The 21,051-nt window shown below is 44.0% G+C and overlaps 1 protein-coding gene across 1 annotated transcript in view; it reads left to right on the top strand.

The window, feature by feature from the left end:
- glp2r (glucagon like peptide 2 receptor) overlaps positions 1–16,257 on the top strand; it is a 50,712-nt gene extending 34,455 nt beyond the window's left edge. Inside the window, exons 9-13 of the mRNA XM_033044105.1 lie at positions 571–640; positions 919–1,007; positions 7,558–7,696; positions 13,227–13,268; positions 15,238–16,257. Coding sequence (XP_032899996.1) covers positions 571–640; positions 919–1,007; positions 7,558–7,696; positions 13,227–13,268; positions 15,238–15,540 — 643 coding nt within the window. The 3' untranslated portion in view covers positions 15,541–16,257. The remainder of the gene's footprint in view (positions 1–570; positions 641–918; positions 1,008–7,557; positions 7,697–13,226; positions 13,269–15,237) is intronic.
- Positions 16,258–21,051: the final 4,794 nt, after the last annotated feature.

Genomic DNA, 21,051 nt, shown 5'->3' with positions numbered 1-21,051 from the left:
GGAAACCTTGAGTGGGGCGCAAAGTCTCCAGAGGTTTCCGTTCAGGTTTCCTAAGTCAGACAGGGGCTTTAGAGTCATAGAGTTGGAAGAGAGTATACATGTAGAGGTGTCATTGTCTATCTGGGTGAACAAGTTTGCAGGATTGAGAGCAGCTGGGTGAACAACTGCAATGGCAATAGCTGTTAATGTTTGTAAACACCCTTGCAATAAAGTTGTTTCCTGGTTTTTGACATTTGAATTTTTTTTTTAAACATTTAACAGGATGGTAACTCTGCTAAAATTGATGCATTTAGATGTACTATGACCATAATGGGAAATGGAAGACACATTATGTTTGACTCCCTGGCTAATGTCTCTGGGCAAGAGACTCCATGCATCTCCCCGATCTATTCCTCTCATGATTTTATACACTGAGCAAAAATGATCACAGTGTCAAAACTAATGACCCATTTCACAATCAGTAATTAAATGAAGTAAACAGAATAATTTAACAGCAATAATGCAATGATGTTTTTTTTCAAAATTTTAGATGTAATTCTTAAAAATGATGACTATATTTTCATGTGTTAGGTGCTGGGTTAGAAATCGCAACATGGGCATCTGGTGGATCATTAGGGGACCAGTGATATTCGCAATTACAGTAAGTATGGCAACTTGTTGGCATATTTGTGATTAAAATATTTTGGAAATGGGTCAGTAGTCGTTCAGCATGAATTTCCATCTTGTGATGGATGGACAACCTCATGTGTTCACAGTCACACCTACTTCCTTCTTCCAACAACTTCAGTAAAAGGAGAATGTCGTCAGTCATTCATCTTATATTTTAATAGTTACCTCATTTCTATACATTCTGTTTAAAATTTAAGTGTAAGCACTAATTGCAATTTGATTGTTCTTCCCTTTTATTCCTTCTGGCAGTTGAATTTCTATATATTTATAAAGATCTTGAAAACATTGCTTTCCAAACTGAAAGCCCAACAAAGGCGATTTAACGACTACAAATACAGGTACATGATTTATTCCGAACCTAATGATTTTGTGTGCTCTGCTGCATTTACAATGAAACTATGAGATAGTAACATGGGAGCCACCTGGCCTCAATGGACACAACTTCACTGAATGTTTAAAAACCTTTTTCCCTCCTTTGAAATGTTTAGTGGCTTGACGTGAAATCTTGTAGGAGCTCAAGCTTACAGAGATTGATAACAGGGTCAGCCTTGAGCATAAACAAATATTTAAAGGGACTTAACAAAGGCAAACAGACTGCAAAATATTTTTGCTGTTACCATGTTGGCATTGTGGATTTGGTGGCAGTACAATTGACAGCCAAACTCTGTCCTTGAAACAGTGGCAGCATCTCATAGTTCACTTGGGCAGCTTACATCCCAGTGGTATGAAAATTGATTTCTCTAACTTCAAGTAACACGTGCTTTCCTTTTCTCTCCGTCCCTCCCCCACCCTCCTTCTCCGACTTGTTTCACTGTCCTCCTGATTAATTTTACAGATATCCGCTTGATCATATGCCTCTTCTCCTCAGCTAACAATGAGCCATTCTACATTTCCTTAATCATCGTCTGTTTTGATCTGTCCTTTTCACATTTCCCTTCTATATCTCTTATCTCCCCTTCCTCTGACTCAGTCTGAAGAAGGATCTCGACCCGGAACGTCACCCAATCCTTCCCTCCAGAGATGCTGCCTGTCCCGCTGAGTTACTCCAGCATTTTGTGTCTTTCTTCAATATCCTTTAACTTGCCCCACATTAAGCGAGTGCATTGTGGCCTTTCCTTACCTCGGGATTTGGCTAATCCTCGATTAATTTCACTCTAGGTCAATGGAACTATGTGGGAAACCAAATTGCAATCAATATTTTTATTAATGGTGGCAGTGCAAGCATTGTAATTGTACTCCACCACCTTGCATCAACAAGGGGGATATTGGTCAGGCTTTGCTGACTCTAACAAGGCCCAATGAGCTGCAAATATTTGAAAGTTACGTTAGGAATCAAGCTTGGCTGGCTATGATATTCCTCATCAGTCAGTTGTCAGCTTAACTTCGCTATCTTGCTCTCATCTATCACCTTGAAGTGTAGTTTTAATAGTCAAATGACATCTGAGGAATTAAATCCTGCAACAAGGATAATACATAGATAGAGTAAACAGTCAGAAACTTTTGCCCAGGGTGGAGATGTCCATTACTTGAGAGCATAACTATAAGATGAGAGAGTGAAAGTTTAATGGAAATATGTAGGGCCAGTTTTTAACACAGAGAATAGCGGGGGCCTGGAATACATTTCCGGGGATGGTGGTGGAGGGAGATACAATAGTGACATAAAAGAGGCTTTTAGATACCAACATGGAAGTGTAGGAATAGAGAGATGTCTCTAGGTTTTGAGATAGTTAGGGTGGTCATGGTGGTGCAGCGGTAGAGTTGCAGCCTTACAGCGAATGCAGCACCAGGAGACCCAGGATCCATCCCGACTACGGGTGCTGTCTGTACGGAGTTTGTACGTTCTCCCCGTGATCGGCGTGGATTTTCTCCGAGATCTTCAGTTTCCTCCCACACTCCAAAGAAGTACAGGTTTGTAGGTTCATTGGCTTGGTAAATGTAAAAAAAGTCCCTAGTGGGTGTAGGATAGCGTTAATATGCGGGGATCGCTGGTCGGCACAAACCCGGTGGGCCGAAGGGCCTGTTTCCGTGCTATATCTCTAAAGTAAACTAAACTAAAAAAAATGGATCATATAGAGGCAGGTGATATGTTGAACTTGGCATCATGTTCGGGCCAATGTGTGGGCTGAAGGGCCTTTCCTGTGCTGTACTGTTCTATGTTCTACATATGGACGACAGATGGCACAATGGGCTAAGTGTTCGGCTGGCAACCGGAAGGTAGCCGGTTCGAATCCCGCTTGGAGTGCATACTGTCGTTGTGTCCTTGGGCAAGACACTTCACCCACCTTTGCCTGTGTGTGAATGTGTGTGAATGTGTGTGAGTGATTGGTGGTGGTCGGAGGGGCCGTAGGCGCAGATTGGCAGCCACGCTTCCGTCAGTCTGCCCCAGGGCAGCTGTGGCTACAGAAGTAGCTTACCACCACCGAGTGTGACTGAGGAGTGAATGAATAATGCGATGTAAAGCGCCTTGAGTATTAGAAAGGCGCTATATAAATCCCATCCATTATTATTATTATTATTATATTCTACGTTAATACCTTCAAAAAGGTGGTTGGGGAATAGAGGTAAATTAAATGCTGATGATCGCATCTTAAGTACAGATTAAGTTAAGGTAGAGAGCATAATGATTGGTTGCATTATGGCCCTGTTCACCAACTCGAACACCCAGGAACACCAGATATTACAAAAAGAAGCAGACTCCACCCGATCCATCTTGGGTACTGAGCTCCCCCCATACAGTCCTGTCCACCCTCTCATTTCACTCCTACCATTGGGAAGAAAATATATATGAGTCTGAAAACTGTGACCACCAGGTTCAAGAATAGCTTCTTCCTGATAAACATCAAACTCTTGAACATTAACACAGAGAATAGTGCACCTTTCTAAACGTATCACTTCTCTGCATTGAGTTCCCATTTTACTGCCATAGTTTTCAGACCATGTTTATCCTCTTATATTCTAAAGCTGTTCTCATTGCTGTCTGTTCAATGTGTCAGTGAATACATGCATCGTGGTAATAATGCCTGGGTTTCATTAATCTGCTAGCAATGGTTAAAGCGTTGAGAGGAACACTCTTAAATTGAACCAAATATGTACTAAGCATCAAGCCTAGCATACTGTTAAACTACTCAATCCTAAAATACCATGTGACTAAACATTTAGAATGGACATAAACAGTTCCCGAGCTTCGCATACTAATTGTCTTGTACTGTATATACTCTTATGATTTATTCATTCCAAGTAATGTTCTCTCCATATGGGAATAGATTGGACTCGGCAAGTATGGAGCTGTTTGATGAATTTGATGCCAGATACTGGGAAATATACATTATAATCCGAGCCTCCTGAAGAAGGGTCTTGAGCCGAAGCATTACCTGTTCCTTTTCTCCAGAGATGCTGTCTAACCCTCTGTGTTACTCCAGCTCTTTGTGTCTAACCCTCTGTGTTACTCCAGCTCTTTGTGTCTATCTTCAGTTTAAACCTGCACTTGCAATTCCTTCCTTTTTTCTTCTCGTTCCCCCTTGTATCATAATCATCATCATACCTTATTAGCCGTATGTTTTGCAACATACGAGGAATTTCATTTGCCATACAGTCATACCAATAAAAAGCAACAGAACACAAAAAATACATTTTAACATAAACATCCACCACAGTGACTCCTCACATTCCTCATTGTGATGGAAGGCGAAAAAAAGTTCAAACTCTTCCCTTCTTTGTTCTCTCACGGTCGGGGGCCTCGGGCCTTCTGTTGATGGGGCGATCTTGCCTCCAGTAGCCAACGGTTTGGACCCTTGCGTCGGGACGATCAAGTTCCTGCACCGGGGGGGGAAATTTCAGCTCCCCCACTCTAGGCAATCAGACCCCGGGTCGGGGCTGGTCGAAAACCATTTGCGTCATTTGGAGCTTCCCGACATCAGTCTCTACCCGAGACTGCGAGCTCCTCGATGGTGAAATCCGCAGGCCACGGTTGGAGCGTCGATCCCAGGCAAGGGATCAGCTCTGATGATAGGTCCACATCCCCGCGGAGGGGCTCAAAGCCAGCCTTGAGCAAGGCCGCCAGCTGCATGACGTTAGGCTGCAGAGCGACCGGAGATACGATCCGGAAAACAATGGCATCTCCAGCAAGGTTTAGAGAATGAAAAAAAGTTTCCCCTGACCTCCTCCCCCACCCCTCACATAAAACAAACCAGAGAACATTAATACAAACTTTTAAAACACACTAAAACAATTTTTTTAAATGAAAAGACAGACAGATGTTGGCGAGGCTGCCTTCTTGCGGCTCCCCCTGGTGGAATTAGTGTGGTTTTAGTGTCAGCTCAAATCAGGTGCTAACTGCTAATTCATCCTGGTCTTAACACTGTTCGGAAGTATGGGACGACAGATGGCACAATGGGCTAAGTGTTCGGCTGGCAACCGGAAGGTAGCCGGTTCGAATCCCGCTTGGAGTGCATACTGTCGTTGTGTCCTTGGGCAAGACACTTCACACACCTTTGCCTGTGTGTGAATGTGTGTGAATGTGTGTGAGTGATTGGTGGTGGTCGGAGGGGGCCGTAGGCGCAGATTGGCAGCCACGCTTCCGTCAGTCTGCCCCAGGGCAGCTGTGGCTACAGAAGTAGCTTACCACCACCGAGTGTGACTGAGGAGTGAATGAATAATGCGATGTAAAGCGCCTTGAGTATTAGAAAGGCGCTATATAAATCCCATCCATTATTATTATTATTATACATAAAAACAAAGCATTGCAGCATTGCCCTTACAACCTACCTCAGAATCCAATTCTTACATAAAGAATGGCCCTTAACATGAACTTACAATTACAGCATCATGGAAGTATGGCCCGGAAAAATCAACTAGCCCAGGACTAGCTGAGAGGGAAAGCAACATTCTCTGTTTTGTCCCTTTGTTATCAACTTGAGAACTAGGAGAATCTTTAATTGACAATACAGGTAGATACAAAATGCTGGGGTAACTCAACGGGACAGGCAGCATCTCTGGAGAGAAGAAATATTCCTTCTCTCCACAGATGCTGCCTGTCCCGCTGAGTTACTCCAGCATTTTGTGTCTATCTTCGGTTTAAACCAGAATCTGCAGTTCCTTCATACATGAATAATTGGTCATTCATATACCTGATGAGTATTTTGAAGAATGCATTAATAATAAGGTCATAAGGAATACAATTAGTATTAGACCATTTGACCCATCAAGTCTACTCCACCATTCAATCATGGCTGATCTATTTCTCCCTCCTAACCCCATTCTCCTGCCTTCTCCCCATAACCCCTGACACATGTACTGATCAAGAATCTATCTATCTATGCCCTAAAAATATCCACTGACTTCGCCTCCACAGCCTTCTGTGGAAGTATTCCACAGATTCACTACACTCTGACTAAAGAAACATCTCCTCTTCTTCCAAAAAGAATGTCCTTCAATTCTAGTCCTAGACTCTCCCACTAGAGGAAACATCCTCTCCACATTGACTCTATCCAAGCCTTTCACTATTCTGTATTTTCAATGAGGTCACCCCTCATTCATCTAAACTCCAGCGAGTACAGGCCCAGTGCCGACAAACGCTCATCGTAGGTTAATCTTCTCATTCCTGGAATCATTCTTATAAACCTCCTCTCCAGAGCCAGCACATTCTTCCTCAGATATGGTGCCCAAAATTGCTCACAATATTCCAAATGCGGCCTAACCAGCACCTTATTGAGCCTCAGCATTACATTCTTGTTTTTGTATACAAGCCCTCTTGAAATAAATGCCAGCATTAAGTTTGCTTTCTTTACTACCGATTCAACTTGCAGGTTAGCCTTATGCAAATCCTACACCAGCACTCCCAAGTCGCTTTGCACCTTCGATTTCTGGATTCTCACCCCATTTAGAAAATAGTCTACGCCTTTATTCCTACGACCAAAATGCATGACTTCACACTTTGTACACTATATTCCATCTGCCACTTCTCTGCCCACTCTCCAAACCTGTCCAAGTCCTTCTGCAGAGTCCCTGCTTTCTCTACACTACCTGCCCTTCCACCCATTTTCGTATCATCGCAAACTTGGCCACAAAGCCTTCAATCCCCTTGTCCATTAATGGCATAAACTGTGAATTACAAAGAAAATCCTATTTCTGCCAGGTTAATTTACATTGCAGCATTATGTTACATGTTTGAATTTCCACATTTCCACATAGCTTGGAAACAGACAAAGATTTTTACATCTTCATTTGCCACAGATGATGTTGTTATTTTATTTAAGAAGGTCAGTAGGGATAAGCCAGTTCGCTGCAGGCCAATGAGCGTTACGTCAGCGGTAAGGAAATATTGGAGGAAATTCTAAGAGATAGGATTTATGTTCATTTGGAAAGTAAGGGGCTGATCAAGGATCATCAGCATGGGAGAAATCCTGCCTCATTCGTTTGATTCAGTATTTTGAGAAGGTAATTAAGGAGACTGATACAAGTAGGATGGTAGCCGTTATCTACAGTATATATTGTAGACCTTAATAAAACCAAGTTCCACATGGTAGGGTGGTCCAGAAGGCTATGGCACATGAGATCCCAGGTAAGCTGGCTAATTGGATCCAAAATTGTCTAGCTGATAAGAACAGAGGATAGTGGTGGAAGGATGCTTTTCTAATTGTGTCTATGACTAGTGGGGTACCACAGAGAACAATGCTGGGAACTTTGTTGTTTGCAATACATATTAATACTTTGGATGTGAATGTTGAAAGTTAATAAGTTTACGGATGATATGAATATTGAAAATAGCTGGTGGTACATTTTTCGATTAACTAACATAACTGCTATCAAATAATCCATCCGAATCTGCTGTTGATGTTGGTGTCAGACCACCCACACAAGCTAATCATGGTGTTTTGTTCAATATTTTAGACTGACAAGGTCAACGTTGGTGCTGATACCATTGCTTGGGATCCACGAATTTGTATTTACCTTCCTGCTGGACGAACACATTCGCGGTTTACTGCTGCACATCCGACTCTTTCTTCAATTGGCGATCAGCTCATTCCAGGTAAAAAAGATTCACTTTGTACTAAGAGCCTGGACATTTAAATTTGCATTCTTTGTCTCCCTTTATAAGAAAGGTGAGGAGCATTTTCTTTCTTATTTCAAACCATAGTTTCCATGCTATATGAGTAATGGATAGAGAGATGTAGCATGCAAACAGGCCCTTTGGCCCATGCGATCCAGCGCTGGGTTTTTTGTAACCTCTTTTCAACCTTTTTTATACTGAATGTTGGAAGTCCAGGCATCTATGTGCCATGCGATTTTGAAGGCAAACCAAGCAATGCAATATCTATATAACAAAGTCTCATCTTGGCCACCTCCTGGTCTGCGTTGTATATTGATTTTAGAAAAAACGCTACTCTATATTGCTATGAATTTTGGTCACCTTACTCACAGTCCTCCTCTGCTGAGGCAGCCCTGAGGATTTTTCCGATCGATGAAAAATAAAAAATTTATGAGTGTTTAAAAAATATTGAGATCAGCTGATTGGTCCTCGTACCTGTCAATCACCATGATGAAGGTAACGCCCCTTCCGGGGGCGGACAGGTCTATAAAGCTCCGGATGCCAGGACGTGAGTCAGTCACTCTGGAAGATCGCGAGGGAGAGGCCACAACCGTGAGACAACAAAGTTGTTTGGCCTGCCCTGTGTTTGAGACTGTAATGCAAAATGGAAATGGAAATGATATGAAATGGAAATTGATACAAAATGGAAATGGAAATGATAACGCCATGAATTGTTGGCCTGCCCAGTGCTTGAGACTACAATGCAAAATGGAAATTACAATGTCATGAGTTGTTTGGCCTGCCCTGTGCTTGAGACTGCAATGCAAAATAGAAATGGAAATGACAATGCCATGAGATGTTTGACCTGCCCTGTGCGTGAAATGGAAATCCAAAATGGAAATGGAAATGAAATGAACTGATTTGTTTGTCCTGCCTAAAACCACTAATTCCGGTCCACAAGGCCCCTATTAGCCGAGAAACTGGTCCCTTTTGCCCAAAATGCCCGTATTAGCCCAGGAGGAGCATTTTGGCCCAAAAGGCCCATGCCAGGCCAGGAAAAGTCCAGAAAAAGTGCCTTTCACTAAGATTTCACTCAGTTTTTATTTTTTTAAAGAGTCCCTTCGGCCCATCAGGCCTGTACTAACCCAGGAGAAGTCCCCTCGGCCCATCAGTAAGTATTCCCCCTGCAGGTATTAAACCTCACCCCAGTATTGTTCACCCTCCCTTCATTGGCTCTCTGTGAGATCCAGGAATAGATGAAAAATGTCTAAAATTGATTCTCCAGCCTCTTCCCCTTCTCTATCACAGAGCCTCTCACCTAGTTTTGGGCAGAATTTCTGGCAGTTTCTGAGCTGCCAGCCCACCAGGCCTGAGTGACTGAGCTGCCAGCCCAATAATCCATTCGGCCCACAATGTCCATACTAGCCCTCTGGAAACCAGTTCCTTTGTCCCTTTGGCCCACAACACCCATACTAGCGCTCCAGAAACCCCCCCCCCACTGGTCACCAATATTGGAATTGGTGGAGAGGTGGAATATTGTGTTGGGGGACCAGCTCTCACGTGTGAACATGGGACCCAACGGGTCCCACTTAGTCTAGCATTCTTTATATTTTTGGGGATCTTGGTACCTCTGACCAAGTCAGCATTTAATTGTCCATTTCAAACTCCTCTTCACTAGATGGTAATGAGCTGGCTTCTCGAACCACTGCTGTATTCCGATAACAATTTCCAAGTAGGGCCACTGGGTGGTTATTCCCAGGACTTAGATCATTGACAATGATGGATTGATCATATACTCTCAGGTCAGGATGGTATGTGCCTTAGAGAGGGACTTGCAATTCCAATGCACTTGCTGTCCTTGTCCCTGCTACTGGTAGAGGTTGTGAGTTTATCAGGTGCTGTTGGAGTACAAGGGTTATAGATGCCGCCGCACACTGCAGCGAGTTCTACCCTGGTGAGAAGGATATTAATATCTAGCGTGGTTAATGGAATACCAGTCAAGCGAGCTGTTTTGTGCTGCATGGTGCCAATCTTCTCGAGTATTGTTAAAGCTGCACTGGTGCAGCAAGAGGAGGGAGTTCCATTGTGATCCTGACTTGTGTTTTATAGGTAGTGAAAAGGCTTAGGGGAGTGCACAGATGATATCAATATCAATATCAGTTTAATTCGTCACTTGCACATGAAGTGCAAGTAAAATCAATTTGCCAGCAGCGCTACAATGAAAAAACAAACACACAAAAACACAATAAAAATGTAACACAAACATCCACCACAGCATTCATCATTGTGGTTGAAGGCACACAATTTGGCCAGTCCTCCTCCATTTCCCCCGTGGCCGGGACCTCAATGAATCAATATTTGCAGGATACCCAGCCTTTGACTGCTATTGTAGCCACAGCACTTACACGGCTGTTCCTGAGATGGTGGAAATAATGCCATTGAATCTCAAGGTCAGGATTAATTCAAACAAAATCTCATCTGAATGTTAAGAATGTGAAGTTGTAAGTGTTTATTGTGGATTGGAATATCTCAATGAGCATTTCTAATTGGTTCTTAATGACTACATTCCTTTGAATACAAGTAAATTGAATGGTAGCGGAGGAATACTTTGGAGCAGGTTTGCTCACAGACTGTTGAAGGGCTGGTAAAGTGAGTGAACTTCAAAAGAATCATATGGTCAAATGGTCAATTAAACCAATCTGTCACGCCTTCAAAATGATTGAATCAGGGCCAGTGTCCTTTTGCTTCTCTTAACCCCAGCTCGGTTCAATGAATTCTTTACCCTGGCCATGCAGAGATGATCAGAGCCTCAGTATATTGCACACTAATAGCCCTGTCCCACAGTACGAGTTCACCCAAGAGCTCTCCCGAGTTTAAAAAAAATCAAACTCGTGGTAAGCACAGAGAATGAACGTAGCGGGTACGTCGGAGCTCGGGGACGTCTCTTAGCGGCTCGTGACGCTAACGGCAGGTACTCAGGAAGACTCGCTAACGGCAGGTAAGCACGGGAAGACTCGTGAAGATTTTTCAACATGTTGAAAAATGTCCACGAGAGCCCCCAGTACCGACGAGTGGCCATTACCGTAAATCTCCGAGTTCGAATCGGGGCGAACTCGGGAGAGCTCTTGGAATGAACTCGTACTGTGGGACAGGGCTTTAACAATGGATACGTGCATCTCAATAAACAGTGATGACCTTTCCCTTCATTTGTCCACCTCACTTCACATTTCAAAGCTGCAGAACTACTTTTTGTGAAAGGCGTTAGTTAAGGATTGCTTGTTCTGACCTGTAGTATCCCTATTTCAAATATCTAACTCTCAGCTAAGTTCTGTCAAACTCTGAATGATTACAGGCCTTCACAATACAAAGTAATATTTACCAGTCAGCACTCGTCTCCTTTGGTCGATGGGGATTACTTGTTCTGATCTATTAGTGTCCTTATTTCAAATATATCACTCTCAGCTGCATTCTGTCAAACAACAAGTGATTTCAGGACCTCGTTATGCAAAGTGATATTTACCAGCAGACACTGACCTCTTTTGGTAGTCAAGGGTAAAACAGGGGACAGATGCCATGTTTTGCCATACCTAACTTTAAGTAAAAACTTCAATTTATTTAGAACTTATGACATCCGTTGAAGAATATTTAACCTGTTTTGGAGCCATTGACGTGTACCTCCTACGTTGTAGGAAACCACAGCACCAGTTTGTATACAGCAAAACATTCTCCCAAATAACAATGAGAGAAAAGATCTGTGTACGAAGGAACTGCAGATGCTGGTTTAAACCAAAGATAGACACAAAAAGCTGGAGTTACTCGGGGGAACAGGCAGCATCTCTGGAGAGAAGGAATGGGTGATGTTTAAGAAGGTCTCGACCCGAAATGCTGCCTGCCCCGTTGAGTTACTCCAGCTTTTTGTGTCTATCTTCGAGAGAAAAGATCTGTTTGTCTCTTTCAGAGCTTGAGCTGAAATTAGCTGCCCTTCTCAGTAGCATTTGGAACCTTCTACTGACACCTTAAATTGGGTGGTCTAGAAATGTATTCCACAAGAGAATGGTCATCTAGCAGCCAACCAATTTCAACATAGCCCCAATATTGTGTAGGAAGGAGCTACAGATGCTGGTTTAAACTGAAGATAGACACAAAATGCTGGAGTAACTCAGCAGTAACATCTCCAGAGATGCTGAGTTACTCCAGTATTTTGTGTCTAGCCCCAATATTGTATTGTTCCCAAGGCACAGAGTCTATGATTGTTTAACCACTACACGTTGGCTTGCATCAAAGCCTTGCAACCCAGAGGCAAGTGCTACCCACTAAACCCTGACACAATGTTGGTTGGCATTGAATTGAGGCAGAAATCACAACATTTACCAAATGACAAAAGATCGTGTTCACTGCAATGACTATACTTCTGCTGCAACTCAAGACGTAACCAGAAGTCCTACACTGTCCAGATATTATCATGACTTTCATTCTAAATAAGGAATTGACATATAACACCAGAGGAACATTTGATCATAACCACTTGTGTATTACATCATCAAACTTGCCCAGATGGGTTTGAACAAGAGGCAGCTGTGGGTGGTGTGAGTTACATGTTGGACTCACAGCTTCTTTTCTGATGGGCCGCACGGCCAGAAGGTTTCCTGATGGACTGTGGACTGGAGACGCAGCCGGAGACCTTTATCGAGGCGCCGCGGGCTCGATGCCTCCCGGATCGATGCGTAGAAGCCCGGGTCAGGGCTCGGCCGGGGCCTCGTGGGTCGACAGGACTCGTGGCAGCGGCGAATCCTCGCGGGTCGACACGCGGTCGATGGTCGATAAGAGCGTGGAGGACCACCGTGAGGGGAGAATGGAAGAACAATGGACAATGGGGGGGGTACAAAGGACAATGGGGACCCGGCATGGGGGAACTGCTGTGGTGGGGGGGGGGGGGGGGGGGCCACAAGGGGGAGCCGGCGTGCCCTGTCACTTTATCAGTGTTGCAGGTGGCTGCTATTTGTTCACATTGTGTATGCAAGCAAAGAATCTCACTGTGCCTAATGACATGTGACAATAAAGTATTCATATTCCTAAGATAAACAGCCAGTCGGCCAGCAATGATTAGTTAATATCGAACCTTCTGCAGGTGGATTGCAATGAAAAAGACCAATGTATTTCTCACAACGATTTAAAAAATCAGTAGAATTTAAACAATACCTTATTGCAGTTGATTTAAAAACAAAAGGACAAATGTGCACCAATCAGTCGGAACTTACTGTTTCTTACCAGAAATCATATTATTAAAGATTTGTGTCTTACTATGTGGAGGAATAGCCAAAGCTACATTTACTGTCTATTTAGACTAATGTTAGCTGTGTTGAACCAAATATCCGTCACTGTTAATAGATGTGATTATTTGAGAAAAATACATTTGCGTAGCATAATTAATTTCCTTCACACTGCCTGGATTAAATTATGTATGTCATATTTACTATCACTTTAGTTATCAGCTGTAAAACACCAACACCATTGCTTTCTTCCTCTGTAGGGTTTTCTGGTCGCTTTGCTGTATTGCTTTGCCAATGGAGAGGTGAGGAGAATGAAATGCTCCATAATTATGGAGTTCTTGCTGTGATGGCGACATGAACATATTCATGCTGTGATGATAACGGATATCATATCTATCTATCTATCTATCTATCTATCTATCTATCTATCTATCTATCTATCTATCTATCTATCTATCTATCTATCTATCTATCTATCTATCTATCTATCTATCTATCTATCTATCTATCTACTATTAAAACTCTGTGTGTGTGTGTGTGTGTGTGTGGGTGTATGTCAGATTCGGCCTTTGATTCCTTGGTCCGCCAGCACCACACGCTGAAACTCCGTGATTTTTTCCATTTCGCTAGCTAATTCACTTTTACATTCGCTCATGCACTTCTCAAAACATTTGGACATTTTTATGTACACATTTTTAAATAAAATCCTCCCCCCCCCCCCCCCCACTCACTCATTTTGTCGCCGCCTGCTGGCCACCCACCATAACTCAGTATTTGGGGTCTGAAGCATTTTGTCGGCTGCTGACGCCCGGCTCTGCTCGAAAAACGCCGACATTTTTCCCTACCGCTGGTGCCCGGCCCGGCTCTGTCACGCTGCCTCAAGCCAAACATCAGATGTTCAACCGCTCGGGTGAAAAGCAGCGGGGGGGGGGAACAGCCAGCGTGACAGATCCGGCGTGTCAGAAGCGCCGAGGATGCGAGGCCTCACAGTCTCTGATGGGGCCGCGTTCACAGACTTTACCGTCAGCGGCACGAACAACTTCGGATCCAGCAGCAGAGTGGCTCTGTTAATGCATTCATTCCACAGTGAGTTCAGTTCGGTAACAACACCCTCCCCTCCCTCCCCTCCCAGGTCTCTGGTGCTGTAAGGCAGCAACTGTACCTCTGCATCATTGTGCTATCCCTAATGAGATCAAAGTCTCTTGATCTTCATAAATATACAGTGACTGGAGGAAAAATATTTTTTTAAACATAATTAATTTTACTTTTCCAATACGTTTATTCCACGTGTAAAGTGTATTAATTCCCTCCACTCATTGTTATGTAGTGGCAAGTCCAGAAAGCAGAGGAAGAAGTCAAAGATGCCACATCTGTTCTGCAGTGCATTCCGTACTTCACTGCACCAGTGCATGGACAAGGGAAATCAAAGTGCATTGCTGTGTACGCTGCATTTATCTGGCAGCTCTAACGGGTCGATCCATTCACCTCCAGTGCAATCTGACCCTATGTCCATTAAAATTTCATTAATATTCTTTAGATTAAATCTTAATATAATGATTTTTATTTTAACAATGACCTGCTTAATTGCCCAAGAAAGAATAACTTGCTATCAAAGGAGTAAAATGAGGATTGGCCAGTTTAGTTCCAGAGTTGGTAGGTTTGCCATATTGGTGTGGATGGAGAAGGCTAGGTCTGTGTTTTCAAGACTTTCAACAAACGAGAGGCAATTCCAATGACATTTCTAAAGCACCAGAACCAGACTTCACAGCCTCAGAATATGGGACCTGCTGTTTGGTACTGAGATGAGGTAACATTTCTTCACTCAAATGATGATGAATCTTTGGAATCTCTCTAAGGATTGTGGCATCTCACTTATTAAAAACTTCCTGGATATATTAGAGGAATCAAGGGATATATATATTGCAAAGCAGTGATCCAAAATCACACCCGATCTTGATGAATGGCAGAGCAGGTTTGTAGACTACTTCTGTAGCCTTAAGCCCCTGTCCCACTTAGGAAACCTGAACGGAAACCTCTGGAGAATTTGCGCCCCACCCAAGGTTTCCGTGAGGTTCCCGGAGGTTTTTGTCAGTCTCCCTACCTGCTTCCACCACCTGCAACCTCCTGCAACCTCCGGGAACCGCACGGAAACCTTGGGTGGGGCACAAAGTCTCCAGAGGTTTCCGTTCAGGTTTCCTAAGTGGGACAGGGGCATTATGTTCTTGGTTATGCCCAGTAACCTGAAGCATATTCATTTTGATTTTACAATAGGTCCAAGCAGAACTGAAAATGCGTTGGAGATGCTGGCTGCTGGCAAATGACTTTGCGTGTTTTGGCTGTATCATGGGCAAGCACTTCAAGTATCTGGGAAAATGCTCCAAGCCCAGGTCAAATAGTTACATCAACAGCAGCAGCTACTGCTACAGTGACACCAGAACGTCCAGTGTACAGCTGAGCACAGCTCCAATGTCAGAGCTGCAGACACAGAAAGCCACAGTGACGGAGCAGTCCACACAGACCAGTGTCTCCGAAAGCAGTAAAGAAGAGATGGGAGCTGGAGAGATTCAAATCTAAACGCCAGATTTAAGAGCGAATCAGGACTGGCAGGTGTGAAGGCCTTTAACACACGAAGTCAGCAATGATATGTTTAATTTTTACACTATGACTGACCTCCACATTCTGCTGTAAATACTGCACCGTACAAGTGGTTCTACTGGTGTTTCCAAGGCTCTCGTGGTGCTGTTACTGTCGCTCTGCACCCACAGAACAGGACTTCATGGGATTTGATTTTCAGTTGATGCTGCCAGCTAGCATCCGCGGAAGGTCTGCAATCGGCTTCGGTGACCATGAGTTAAGAGGCAGAAAGGGATACGTGGACAATGTGCGGACGTTCGATGCCCGAGAAAGGTTGCAATGACTTCCGAACTAACGCTTGTGGTGTTACCCTACGCCCAACTCAATCTTGTCTATTGTTTTGCAAAGTGTCAGAGAAAACAATAGAGAATCCCATTGAATGTTCAACCGTGGTTCAGTTAATGTTTCGGACACTTCCATCCTGTGACCACACGTCATGGTCCACACTTTCCACACCAACACATGTCGATGCCAACATGCGATCAAGTAAAAATGGAACATAGCTTGCACATATTGCACGCTGAAGTGTACATTCCTCTTACATTCAATCTTAACAACATATTTTACAAGAAATGTTACTTACTCCATGCATTTTTTATTATTGTAGGTGTGAATTTTCTTAAAGTATGTCATTTCTATGTTGAAATAAAAGTCTATTAAACAGCACTATGACAATCTTCCACCAGTTCCCATCTTTCAAGTGATTGTTTTAAGTTAGATACAGGATTACTGTCCATTATCAATACAAGTCTGCAGAGTAAATGGGACCTGCCAGCGAAGACAGCTGACCCACTGATACAAATGGAACACAGGTCCGATACTATCAGCATCCTTCATGTCCCTTCTCTGCCTGAATTGCCAATTTTTAAAAAGTGAAAGTCTGCCGGTTGTAAAGAAAAGCAGGTGAGAGGGGTGGGAGTCCCACTTTACCACACAGAGGGTGGTGGGTTAATAAAACAAGCTGCTAGAAGAGGTAGGTACACAAACATGCTGGAGAAACTCAGCGGGTGCAGCAGCATCTATAGATGCTGCTGCACCCGCTGAGTTTCTCCAGCATTTTTGTGTACCTTCGATTTTCCAGCATCTGCAGTTCCATCTTTAACAACATGCTAGAAGAGGTAGTTGAGACCATATAACCATATAACCATATAACAATTACAGCACGGAAACAGGCCATCTCGACCCTTCTAGTCCGTGCCGAACACGTATTCTCCCCTAGTCCCATATACCTGCGCTCAGACCATAACCCTCCATTCCTTTCCCGTCCATATAACTATCCAATTTATTTTTAAATGATAAAAACGAACCTGCCTCCACCACCTTCCCTGGAAGCTCATTCCACACAGCCACCACTCTCTGAGTAAAGAAGCTCCCCCTCATGTTACCCCTAAACTTCTGTCCCTTAATTCTCAAGTCATGTCCCCTTGTTTGAATCTTCCCTACTCTCAGTGGGAAAAGCTTATCCACGTCAACTCTGTCTATCCCTCTCATCATTTTAAAGACCTCTATCAAGTCCCCCCTTAACCTTCTGCGCTCCAAAGAATAAAGCCCTAACTTGTTCAACCTTTCTCTGTAACTTAGTTGCTGAAACCCAGGCAACATTCTAGTAAATCTCCTCTGTACTCTCTCTATTTTGTTGACATCCTTCCTATAATTAGGCAACCAAAATTGTACCCCATACTCCAGAATTGGCCTCACCAATGCCTTGTACAATTTTAACATTACATCCCAACTTCTATACTCAATGCTCTGATTTATAAAGGCCAGCACACCAAAAGCTTTCTTTACCACCCTATCTACATGAGATTCCACTTTCAGGGAACTGTGCACAGTTATTCCCAGATCCCTCTGTTCACCTGCATTCTTCAATTCCCTACCATTTACCATGTACGTCCTATTTTGATTTGTCCTGCCAAGATGTAGCACCTCACACTTATCAGCATTAAACTCCATCTGCCATCTTTCAGTCCACTCTTCCAACTGGCATAAATCTCTCTGTAGACTTTGAAAATCTACTTCATTATCCTCAACCCCACCTAGAGACAAGCTACTATAACGTGTAGGAAGGGACTGCAGATGCTGGTTTAAACCGAAGATAGACACAAAATGCGGGAGTAACTCAGCGGGACAGGCAGCATCTTCGGAGAGAAGGAATGGGTACCCTAACTACATTTCTGGGAAAATTAATGAGGATAAGAAATACAATGTATGGATGGGCCATCACAGGCTAGACAACATCCAAATCACAGGAGCACTCAATCCTCATGGAGGCAAGAACGTTTGCCTGGTTGTTGAGGGTCATCTTACAAAATGGATAGATGGGTTTACCATAGAGATATAGTCATGCAACGTGGAAAAAGGCCCTTCCGCTCAACTTGCCCATGCTGACCAAGATGCCCCATCTACACTGAAGATGGACAGAAAAAGCTGGAGTAGCTCAAGTGGTCATACAGCATCTCTGGGGAAAAGGAACATGTGACATATTTAGGTTGACAATCTTCTTCAGACTGAGTCAGGGGAGAGGGTCGGCACTGATGCCTCAGGAAAGGTGGAGCCCACAATGGTCCATTGTTGGCTGTGGACAAGGATACAAACAGTGAAACTAGCAAGACGACTTGGGTGGGGTAAGGACAAAAAGAGAGGGAATGCAACGGTTACTTGAAATTAGAGAAATCAATAATCATACTGTTGGGGTGTAGGCTGCCCTAGGGGAATATGAGGCGCTGTTCCTCCAATTGGCATAGTCCTCTTTCTGAGAGAGGAGGAGGCCCAGGACGGAAAGGTCGGAATAGGATGTTTGGCAACTGGGAGATTGTGTAGGCCAAGGCAGACTGAGCACCAGTGTTCTGTGAAACATTCGCTGCGCCTGCACTTGGTCTTGTTGATATATAGGAGTCTACACCCAGAACAACGGATACAGTAGATGCATTTGGAGGAGGTGCAAGTGAACATCTGCCTAACCTGAAAGACTCCTGGGGTCCATGGCCAGAGTCGTGGGAGCAGGTATAGGGACAGATGTTGCACAGATCCTGTGGTTGCTGGGGAAACCTGAGGAGGGGGTGGTTTGGGTGGGAAGGGACAAGTTGACCAGGGAGATGCGGAAGGAACGGTCTCTGCAGAAAGCAAAAACCATATTAACTCGATGTGTCACCAATTGTGTTTTGACCTTCCAAAGCTGTCTGATGTGGGTACAATTACCATTTGAACTAATTGGATGTATTGGTGGATAGGAAAGATTTAAACGGGTATCGGAATTAAACGGGCCAGGTCATTAAGGAATCCGGTTGATTGGGTTTCCTAGCTGCTTGCAGGTAAGTCCCTCACTCACGTTATTTAGTTTTCCCCATCTCTCTCTCTCTCTCCCCCCCCCCTCCAAGGTTGGTGCTTCTGTTTGTCTTTATTTGCTTCAGTTTTATTTGTTTAAGTGTTATTTATCACATTGTAGCTTTTGAAAGATTCAAGCGGGTACCAGGCGCTTTCTAAGGTCTGAATCGGCCCGTTTGCGGGGCCTTTCATTGCCCATCGCGGCTTCAAATCAAACATCAATGCAATCGAGGCTCCTGATGTTGAAGCCCTCGCCGGCTGATTTTAAGCTGCACCGGGCGATAAAGGCCTCGCGAACGGGCGATTCAAGCCCCACGGTGCGGGGTGGACGAAGCTGCTGCTGCTGGTGTTCTGAGTCGGTCACCAACCAGGTCAGCGCCCGATGTTACCATCCACAGAGCCCACAGCTGAAGCCGTGTGTGTGTGTGTGTGTGTGTGTGTGTGTGTGTGTGTGTGTGTGTGTGTGTGTGTGTGTGTGTGTGTGTGTGTGTGTGTGTGCGCACACATGCGCGTACGCGCGGCTGCCAAGAAATTGTGCCCCCCCCCCCCATGTTTGATACCGATTTCCGCCCCTGAATAATGTGCATGGAAATCATGATTTTAGGTTGAATCTCTATGTTGAAATATTTGTTAATATTGAGGAAACCCTGCAGACACAAGCTAATCGTGAAGAAGGACTGATAGGGGCATGGGGGAGGAGTCAATGCTGTGTTAAGCCCTCTGCATCTAGATAGAAGGAATTCAATTACTTCACACTCTCTTTGAATGACAAGATTAGAGAATGTTACTTTTAATCCTATTGTGGTGACTAACAGCTGCCTTGGCCGTTGCTCCTCTCTCTCTCTCCTCTCTCCCTCTCCTCTCTCCCTCTCTCCCTCTCTCCCTCTCCCTCCTCCAGCCCTCCCTCTCTCTCCCTCTCTCTCCCTCTCTCCCTCGCTCTCTCCCTCTCTCCCTCACTCCCTCTCTCTCTCTCTCTCGCTCCCTCTCTCTCTCTCTCTCTCTCTCTCGCTCTCTCTCTCTCTCTCTCTCTCTCTCTCTCTCTCTCTCTCTCTCTCTCTCTCTCTCTCTCTCTCTCTCTCTCTCTCTCTCTCTCTCTCTGTCTCTGTCTCTGTCTCTGTCTCTGTCTCTCTCTGTCTCTGTCTCTGTCTCTCTCTGTGTGTCTGTGTCTCTCTCTCTCTCTGTGTCTCTCTCTGTGTGTCTGTGTGTCTGTGTATCTCTCTCTCTCTCTCTCTCTCTCTCTCTCTCTCTCTGTGTCTCTCTCTCTGTGTCTCTGGGTCTCTGTCTGTCTTCAGAGGGGAGACTCAGGTTAAGAGAAACCATTAACTGATGTCAGGTTCTTGTCTTTGACATTTTTACGGTGGGAAAGAAACTTCTGAGTCTCTAACCCATCTCTACCTCTCATCATTTTACATTCGTGTCGCATGTCTCCCCGCAACCTTTGACGTTCCAGAGAAAACAATCCATGTCTGTCCATCCTCTCCTTGAAGCTAATGCCACCTAATCCAGGCATCACTCTGGTAAACCTTGTCTGCACCTTCTCCAAAGCCTCCAAATCCTCCTTGTAATTAGTTGCCAAGTTCCCATTTGTCACTTGTGGCTTAAAATAATAACAATTTAACCCATTGAATATTTTTTTTGTGTACCGTTGAACCAAAGATGAACTGTGTTGCCAAATGCAACAGGAAAAACTGTACTGAACTGTACTGTACTGAAAAAAACAGTCACTGAGAAATATTGAAATCTGTCCACGTAGACAATAGCAATTCAGTCATAAAAATGGAAAAGGTTCTTACAGATGTTTCCAGATACTGAAAGCAATTCTGAACCCAAATGCATGGAAGTCCAGGAACTTAGAAGGAGTTTCAGAGGACACCAAATAATTAAATATAAAATCAAAAACCTGCAGAAGCCGGAAGTTTAAAATAAAAACAGAAAATGGTGGAGGTGCAGTGTCTTCAATCTGAAACATTAACTCTGTGTCTCTTTCCACAGGTGCTGCCTGACTGACTGGTTTCTGCATTTATTACTTTTATTTCATATTTCCAGCATCTGCAATTAATTAATTTAAATTTACTATTGAATTCACTGTTGCTTCCAAGAATTCAAGCCTTGAATTTCTCCTCCATT

Source organism: Amblyraja radiata, chromosome 26, assembly GCF_010909765.2.
Source record: "Amblyraja radiata isolate CabotCenter1 chromosome 26, sAmbRad1.1.pri, whole genome shotgun sequence".
NCBI lineage: Eukaryota > Metazoa > Chordata > Chondrichthyes > Rajiformes > Rajidae > Amblyraja > Amblyraja radiata.
Note: the sequence above shows the minus strand (reverse complement) of the source record. Positions and strands in the feature narration are given on the sequence as shown.